Source organism: Azolla caroliniana, unplaced genomic scaffold, assembly GCF_043228905.1.
Source record: "Azolla caroliniana isolate FFs.n. ecotype wild unplaced genomic scaffold, voAzoCaro1.0.p SCAF_1408, whole genome shotgun sequence".
NCBI lineage: Eukaryota > Viridiplantae > Streptophyta > Polypodiopsida > Salviniales > Salviniaceae > Azolla > Azolla caroliniana.
Window position 1 is genome coordinate 1 of NW_028231843.1, and position 8,886 is coordinate 8,886.

General features: G+C 36.3%; 2 protein-coding genes across 2 annotated transcripts; both read right to left on the bottom strand.

Moving 5' to 3' along the window:
- Positions 1 to 27: 27 nt before the first annotated feature.
- LOC147847175 (Cation efflux family protein) lies at positions 28 to 4,719 on the bottom strand. Its single transcript, XM_087339482.1, has 8 exons — positions 4,642 to 4,719; positions 3,848 to 4,542; positions 2,992 to 3,061; positions 2,818 to 2,915; positions 2,449 to 2,624; positions 861 to 976; positions 698 to 794; positions 28 to 185 (listed from the first exon to the last, which is right to left on the bottom strand). Exons 2-8 carry the CDS (start codon positions 4,520 to 4,522, stop codon positions 71 to 73), a joined length of 1,347 nt encoding a protein of 448 aa, XP_087195608.1. The 5' UTR covers positions 4,523 to 4,542; positions 4,642 to 4,719; the 3' UTR covers positions 28 to 70.
- A 1,038-nt stretch (positions 4,720 to 5,757) lies between these two features.
- On the bottom strand, positions 5,758 to 8,849 carry LOC147847176 (small RNA degrading nuclease 1-like). The gene is made up of 8 exons (XM_087339481.1): positions 8,633 to 8,849; positions 8,439 to 8,555; positions 7,704 to 7,773; positions 7,507 to 7,607; positions 6,745 to 6,879; positions 6,550 to 6,657; positions 6,371 to 6,475; positions 5,758 to 6,295 (listed from the first exon to the last, which is right to left on the bottom strand). The coding sequence occupies exons 1-8, from the start codon at positions 8,762 to 8,764 to the stop codon at positions 5,981 to 5,983; spliced, it is 1,083 nt and encodes a 360-aa protein (XP_087195607.1). The 5' UTR covers positions 8,765 to 8,849; the 3' UTR covers positions 5,758 to 5,980.
- Positions 8,850 to 8,886: the final 37 nt, after the last annotated feature.

An 8,886-nucleotide genomic window follows, 5' to 3' on the forward strand; every position in this document is an offset into this window, starting at 1 on the left:
AGGCAATAAAATGAATGTAATCAGTTGTAGCATCTGAAAGCCAAATAACTACTGATAAACAATGTTTAGATTACCTTGCAAAGAACAAAATATGGTCTACCTTTACACTACTAATACTCATCACTGTTTCTTTAAAAGGGGACAGAACAGAATCAGGAAGTGCTGAGTCCACTAGCTCCTGCAAGCTGTGAAATAATTATATATTAATACTACACTTTCTTGTGCTGTAAAATGGGACACCATCTTAAGGCCACATACAGAGAGCAATCAATTGTTCAACATATAACCATAATGAACACGTCATTTGACCCATCTACAAAGAAGATTCACTTGAGTTATCTTCAAACCTAGCATGACTTTTATGAAGAAGAACATGAATACTGGATTCCATCAGTAGAGCGGCGCCACTGCCGGCCATCAGAAACATGAGGCAAACAAGCATGCATTGGATTTTCACACATCAGTTGATGGACAGTTTTCAAGCATCTGTTTTGATGTTTCAAAACACATTTCAGATGCATCCTCGGTGGGCTCATTCTTCACAGCTCATCTATGGTAAGACTCTCTAAATCCTTAGGGAACCTCTTGCACTCTATGATTCATACTCTCAAAGGCTGGTGGGACCATGCACTCATCCCAAGTACAGCTATCGAATTAAAAGATAAAAAGAATTTCACTAGGATGATTTATGGCATACCTTTGGTAACCAGTTTGCAGGCCAGCTCTAATAATCAAGCCAGACACCAAAAGACCAGCCGCAGGATCTAGGAAATTCCATCCTAACATTGCACCTCCTGTATAATGGATAAATAAACGAACTTTTCATATCAGAAGAAATAGAGAACTTAAGTAGAACCTACCAACACCAAGGAGGGCAATCACTGAAGAGATTGCATCACTTCGATGATGCCATGCATTTGCTTTCAATAGCTCACTTCCACGTGCATCTCCCACCTTTTTGGTGATCCAAAATAACCTGGAAATACGTAAAACCAAGTAAAAAATGAGATTAGCCTCCATATTTTACTACAAGGCTGAAAAGCCAACAAGAGGCTATTGCACTATGACAGATAGAATCAATATTATATCTGTGTTTGCTCATCATAGATTAATAAAATCTTCATCCAAAAATGAGGTGCAAAATCCTTCCTAAAAATCTGGAATTGAAAATGTAACAAAGATAATTACTGATAATTAAGAAATGAAACAATATAAAACCCTTTGTGTATAGTGTCATATCAACAATACCCCTTGTATTTTCAATAATATCAAAATTCATTCTTGGACAACAAGTAGCTTATAAATTTTAGTTTTCCCTTGAATTCAGAGCCTGATAAAATAAAAATTCCCTCTTTTTCTATCAAGAAGGCGTAATTTTCTAATTCTTATGATGCTTAATATTGTACTCATAGATTGACCCATGCATGATATTCGCCATCCGTAATATTCGAGAATACAAAATAACCCCAAGAATATTACAGAACCCATTCGTTTATTTATTTATTATTTATTATTTAAAAAAAAACAACTATTTTTACATCTATTATAAAAATATTATTACTCCCCTTTTTAATGTCAGATAAAAATATCAAATTTTGTGGGAGGGTAAAAAGTGGGGGATTAATGAATCTTTTATTTATTATTTATTATTATTATTTAAAAAAAAACAAATACTTTTAAGTTTTACATCTATTATAAAAATATTATTAGTGTGAGGTCCCCTTTTTAATGTCAGATAAAAATATCAAATTTTGTGGGAGAGTAACAAGTGGGGAATCAATGAACCTTTTATTTATTTACTTATTATTTTATTAAAAAATAAAACAAATACTTTTAAGTTGTATATCTATTATAAAAATATTATTAGTGTGAGGTTCCCTTTTTAATGACAGATAAAAATATCAAATAAAGTGGGAGAGTAAAAAGTGGGGAATTAATGAACCTTATACTTATTTTATTTATTATTTATTTAAAAAAAATAAATACTTTTAAGTTTTACATGAATTATAAAAATATTATTAGTCTAAGTCTGCTTTTTAATGTGAAGCAAAATATCCCCTTTTTATTGTCAAATTCCTCTTTGTTATAAATATTAACTTATATGATATATCTAAGAGACTAAAAAGTAGGGACTTTATGAACTCTCTTTTTTTAAACGAATATTTTTCATGCATTCGTATGCATTCGTTTGGTAACCCCCATGAATGTAATATGTCAATCTATGACTGTACTGATTAGGAATACCGATGAAGATGCTTTATATTTTTAGTAGCATGTTTTACATTCTTATTAATTACCTCATCTCAACATTCATCTAACTAGTATGCTTAATGTTTTGAATAGCATGCCTGATATTCTCATTAATATTCTTATTGAAGTTTGCAATATAACTGCGATGTTTGTTATTCTCAATAAGATACGATTATTTTCTATTAAGAAAGCACTGACCCTTCTTTGACACCAATGGAAAGCAAAGCTGCAGTGAGTGCTAGAGCCTGGTACTCTTTGTCAATACCATGATACTGAACCCCATGTGCATGACTATGTGCAATGGTAGCAGTATGTTCTACTGCAGGCCCTATAGAAGAGATTAAGGTTGCACCATCTATTGTAGAGACAAAACCCTGTAAAAACATTGTATTCCCTAAGTTACAATCGTTATTTAACCCAAATCAGATATCTTACTTAATCTATAACATCAGAAGCGGATTTCCAAAATGTGGTTGTATGACAAAATACTAAGTTAAAATATGCTTTAAATTGTTTAAAGGTTAACCAAGACATCAGCAACTTCATATAAGAACACTCTTTTCTTGCCTGTATCACTTCAAAAGCATGCCATCCAATCCCAACTCCAGTAAAAATAAGCATGCTCGAGATCCCCAAGGCTCCTAGTGTCTCAAATTTTCCGTGACCTGCAGTGCCTCAGCATTAAGCATTAAGCATGATCCCATGACAAACCGTTGACTTATGCGAGTGCATGGCAAATACCATAAGGATGCATTTGGTCCTTGGGAGCTCTTGCTGCCTTAAAAATCCACAACGCCACTCCACTAAGTACCTGTAAAAGGTTGTTGTTTTACAGAAGTTGATATTGTCTGAGAAATTTTCGTAAAATATTCTTGAATTCTATATTTTCATGTATCATCAATACCCTAAAAACAATATCTTACTTTTCATCTTCTAGAAATGATTTGGAGGAGACATCCAAACTTAACCAAGATATAACTAGGTATTTCTCAAAAACAAATACCAGAAAAATGGTTGAAAGTCCTCTTTATAACCTATTTAACATGGAGAGGTTGAGTAAACTGCTACAATGCATTACACCAGTTCTATCAAAATTTCTGGTGTGGAATTGACTTGTTGAAGAGATAATCTACCTAGAGTGAAATAGTCTTCAACAGTCTTGCCTACATAGCTGGTCTTTTAGCCTCTGGAGCACCATTGCCTTTCAGGCTATTTAGATATCTTGACTGTTGTGACCTTTGAAGCTGAATCCAAGAAAGAAAGCTTGTTGATTAAGGACATTGATAACAAATTTGGTTACCCTTCCTACAAGTTCTAACAGCCACAAGCTCATGCCAGGGAGACACAATTGGCAGCATCTGATGTACATCTCCCACTTCTAACAAAGTTGTAGCACAATGACTCATTTTCCAAGGTCTAAACATTTCGAATATCCAATCACTTAAAGGTTTTTACAAAACAAACACAAGATAAACAAGTTTACAAGGGGAATATTATTGAAAAACTCATTCACATGCTTAATACTTAAATAACATCAGGTATCGAGCATTTAAAATAAACGTGCTATCCAAACAAACAAAGCATGAGAAACTCTTACAACATCGGACATGGAGTGTGCGGCATCTGCAATTATCGCAGTGCTTCCTGATACGTAACCAGCAAACCCTTTACCGACAGTAAGGAAGACATCTGCAATGAGACCAATTCGTGAAACACGCTCCCCTGCCTCTTCTGAACCATCTTTATCATCGGAATTATGACGATGATGGACAGGATCAGGATCATGAGCATGACCCATGTGTGTCCGTCTGAATCCCCGTCTGCCATGGATGATTCTCCTAGTAGCATCATCAGGATGGGGTACCCTGAATGGTGATATAGATGTTTCGATCATATGGTAAACATGATGCAACTTAGAATGTCTCCACGGAGAATTTATTGTATTATGATCTGTAGCCCTGGATGATCTACCATTGAAAGATCTGCTCAAAAGAATGCTGATTCCTGATGTGTTGGAGTTCGGCGGAGTTGTGAATTTGCCAGTTTCTAGCGTAGGAGAGGAAGGATACTGATATCGGCGATATTCACACACCAAATGAGAACTTGAATTAGAAATGTGGGAGGATGAATCGACTTCGTCTGCTGCGCCGACGTCATCCTGTTGGACCACTGCAGTGGAATGCAGGAGAGGAGAAATCCGAGGAGTGTGAGAAGAGGAACTACCGAACCGAGCCCTAGCCGCGAAGACAACGATGGATCCCCCTCGCTTCATAACTGTGTGTCAGCTAGATCCTGGGAAGGGAAGAGCGGCAATTACCGTGAGACAGACAGACAGACAGAAAGAGAAACAGACAGGCAGGCAGGCAAGCAGAGGAAACGCAATTTGCTTACCTTACACGCAATCTCAGAAGCCATCAAAAGCAGTCCACTCCTGAGTCCTCACTCTCCCTTGCTACTGCTACTGCTACTTACTTACTAGTGACTACTCTACTTCTGGTTTCTAAAAATAGCAGCAGTGTCCCTTTGGACCGAAGGGACCTCTTTACCTCTCGGCCTCTGAGGAAGGAAGAGAGCAAGAAGAGTCGGGACTCGACACAATTATCCGAGTAGTTTCTAAAATATCATCGATCGCCCCTTGGATACGAAGGTAACCCCTCCCCCAAGCATTACCTCTACTCTTTGTGATCTTCCTAGTCCCAACCAAAATGTATTTCCGTCACTCCAACCATGAGAAATATGCGAGCTAGACATGCGACTTTGGTCTTCTTCAATAACTTGTGAAATAGATTGTCAAATGATACAATACCAAACACATCTATATAAGATTTTTTATACCATATCATTTCGTGGTAATCCCTGTTAACAATTTCGTATACATTCGTAATCACCAATTGCTTTTAATTCAAGGGGTTGCATTTTTTAAATTAGGCTTTAAGGTGTTTTACTTTATGCATAATTTATACATAGGTTGATGGGTGGAATTTAGGAAACTAAATATGAGAGGCATATATGGTTCCCTTAGGATTACTTTTGTCTCTTTTGGACAATGCTTAAATGTTCACATAATAAACCCTAAACCCTTGACTCTACACTCTATACAAGATAGGCCTTGCTTAGTAAGCATGCTCTCCACACAAAGAGCATCTACTATCACTAGGAGGGGTACATAGATTTGCCATCTATAATGACCTTTCATAGTAACCAAAATTTAGAGGATTCACATGCTCCCACTTCATGGCAAAGGAACTAGTAAAATCGATTGTCCTTAGTGTACGCCGCGTTATATCCAAAATCTGGTTACTCTTTTGAGATTGCAGCCAAAATCGAATGCCAAATAATAACCTACCGTATGGGACCACAATTACAAGGATTTACATGCTTTCAACTTTGTGGGGAAGGAGTTAATAATTAGATTGTTCTTTGCCTCTACTCAATTGAGGCTGCAGCCAAATTTATATCCCTCAACATGGCATCTTGTCACTCAAGATAAATAAAATGGGAAAAATGTGTGGGTAAGTTTTGCATTCTCCGTGGAGCTTGTCATTCATGTTGAGTTATTTAAAACATCTCAATAAATAGTTTAGAGATTTGCTATATTCATGAGAGATTTCTTTTCAAGAGTATAGGACAAGTCTTCGACAATCCTACACATTTCCAAAGAAACTATAAATACAGTTCCCAAAGTATATCAAAGAGCAAATGCGCATTGAAACAGCTTAGTCAAAAAACATCACATGTCCTCTCTTTTTAGATCCAAGATAATATTCTGTAAAGTCTGCACTTCAGCAATCTTCTCTTTAAGTTGATTTCTCAAGGATTGAATTTCTTTAAAATGGGAGCAACGATCATTCTTTTGATCCATCAATTTTACCCTCTTCGATATTTCAGATCCCTTTCCTTGAAATCCTAATGCTGAGATATTATCTCTCATATGTTTGCTATCAAAACATAACATCTTCCGCACTTTAAGTGACACTTCTGTTACTTTTCCATCTCTATCTGGCACAGCAATCAATAACGCCTTTTGCAGTCTACCATACGAATCCTGCATGGTAGAAATAAAGCCTTATTCAGTTAATCATGAAAAATTGCCACAACATGCCTGCATTGTAGCCCTTACCTGTCCAAGGGGTCCTTTCAACATGTCAAATGCCTTGTTTGCATTATCACTAGATTTGAAAATCACATTCGTATTGCCAAACTTTGTTTTGGGCCAAGATATTGCCTGTCATTCAAGACTATTATATTAGTCATGTGCAATCACCAAGGTTAGATTGATGTAAACCTAGGTGTTCTCACCTCAATATCAAAGGTATACTTCTTGGGAATAACCTTTTTCAAGTCCTCCACAGACACTCTTTGTGGAATTCTGTGGAAATAAAGCTTGCATAGTTTCTCTTTATCTAACTGTCAAAGTGATTGATTGGGAGCAATCAGAAAAATATTAAAAACGCTATAGCGGGTTGTATAAATGAGCTGATATTTTAAACCAACCTCAGTATCTTGAATAACAATACGGCCTTTGAGTCGGTGCTCCAATACATGCAGTACAATGCGCATTGGAATTATTGCATCAGTCAAACAGTCATGAGGTGCCCCCTCGTCTCTAAACCTATATCCTAATACTGCCTGCATAGTGAACTCCTTGTTGAATCTAGATCCTGACTTATTATTCAGATCTTGCTCGATTGATAAGTTTTCATACACATATCTCAGTTTTTGTGCATATATACTTCTTTATTTAGTACCTAACAAGTCATCAACAGTTGGTTCTGTTAATTATATAATGCAATTTTATCAGTCCTTTTACTTTGCTTTCTAATTGTGAGGATGTGTTATTCTTTCGATCCCAGAGGCCACCATGAGCTCTTCAAGAATCAAGAACTTGATATTTATTTCATTCTGGCAATCTTTCACTGATGTATTTGAAAATCGTCCTAGATCGACAGGAATAGCATAACATGAAAGAAAAAGATGATGCATACATGATAATTAAAAGTATGCAGAAAATATGTGTGTGCACATGCACACATCCATTTCAATTCATTGTCATTTAGAAATGCAGTTTTATTAAAATTGAAGCCTTCTGACAACCATATCATAAGAGAAAACTCATGTAACAGCTTCAATTCCCCAGTGTCAGCTGGAGAGGATGCAATTGTATGAACTCAAACTGACGGAACCTAGATTTTAACCATCTATAATAAATCATAAAAGTCTTCATAACTTGCAGTTCAGAAAATGTTCATGACATACCTCGCAAAGATTGTTAAGACCAGCATTATAAGAGTCAAGTTTGTTCTGGTACTGGAATATGAATGACACGTCAATGACTCTTAAATGATCAATCTTCAATGCTGCACTTCATCAGTGTGTAGAGAACGGTTTAGAACACTCGGAAATCTTCAGAGTATGTGATTGAAGTATGTAAGTTGGACGGGACAGTTTGTTACCTCTAAGATCATGGTACAATCGATGGCCCACTAAAATGGTACTTGATGACATCAGTCCCAGTACAGCGTCCTGAAATTAAAGATAACATTTTTCTTTGTACAGAGAATATATGATCACGTCCCAGTCTGGGATTGGGGGATGTTGTAGTGGGATTGGGCTAAAGTGTCAAGACAGAAGATAACCACTTGCATCATCAAGTTGACATCCTAGTCAGTTTCAAATTAGCTATTACTTTTTGCATTGTAAACTGTAGATTGATTCATCGGTCAAAATTAGACTTTGTAAGATGTTAGAATAACTCCTTCCGTCTAAAAAGAATATTAGTTCTGACATATTTTAGGTTTTGAAATCTCTAATACCTTTCCCCTGATTGATGTCCATAGGACAAGTGCACATTTGATTTGACTCATTTGGTCAAATTTGGCACTTCTATGATTTTAGAGTAACTCCTTTCTTCTACAGAGAATGTTAGAGCTTCTTTCTTTATGTCCAAGGGAACATAAAAACAAAGTCTTTGCTATCAGTTCTTTCCAAATATTAACACATTGATCATATCTGACTCCGAAAGACGATTGTTAACCCTTCTTTGCTAACTCGACTTTAAAACTGTGGTATACCACAGAAAGAATCTCTTTTCTCTGACAAAATGTTTGACACTGCAGTTTTTTAAACTATGCATTTGATCTTTGTCATGGTAGTGTGGGGGTGAAGGGTACAAGATTATAAAAGCTTACCTGTGCATCAACCAAATTTGAAGCGACATTCTGCAAATCTGCTTCAGATATTCCAGTAACAGGGGTCAAATAATCTACCACCAATTTTCCTGGCTTTACAAGCATGTCTAGAATCACCTGTTAGAGGTTAACTGTCAATTGCCCACACCATTTTAAATGCATGGAACAATAACATGAGTGTTCGGATTTTTCACCTTGCAATCACTATTCACAATGCTGACACGCACTACCTCCTTCAGTCCACCTTCACAAACAACCATCTCGCAATTGATAGAGAGTATATGCTCTGGCTTAGTTGAATTATTTTCTTTGGTTTGTTCTGTCATGACCCATCCCTTCACAAGCCAATAAACGCATGTAAGTATTCATGGAAATACAATAATTATTTGGAAGAGATAAGTGCATGTTTAGCTCAAAGAAAATTTTAAGCTGTACTGGTGAGTTGTTG

What these genes read in the sequence shown, in the direction of transcription:
- LOC147847175 (XM_087339482.1), bottom strand. Translation starts at nt 4,522, where the DNA reads ATGAAGCGAGGGGGATCCATCGTTGTCTTCGCGGCTAGGGCTCGGTTC. An exon ending in GGACCAAATGCATCCTTATG is followed by an intron (nt 2,916 to 2,991) that starts GTATTTGCCATG and finishes GAGGCACTGCAG; the next exon opens with GTCACGGAAAATTTGAGACA. An exon ending in TCCATTGGTGTCAAAGAAGG is followed by an intron (nt 977 to 2,448) that starts GTCAGTGCTTTC and finishes ACGTATTTCCAG; the next exon opens with GTTATTTTGGATCACCAAAA.
- LOC147847176 (XM_087339481.1), bottom strand. Translation starts at nt 8,764, where the DNA reads ATGACAGAACAAACCAAAGAAAATAATTCAACTAAGCCAGAGCATATA. An exon ending in AGTATACCTTTGATATTGAG is followed by an intron (nt 6,476 to 6,549) that starts GTGAGAACACCT and finishes CTTGAATGACAG; the next exon opens with GCAATATCTTGGCCCAAAAC. An exon ending in TGAAAGGACCCCTTGGACAG is followed by an intron (nt 6,296 to 6,370) that starts GTAAGGGCTACA and finishes TCTACCATGCAG; the next exon opens with GATTCGTATGGTAGACTGCA.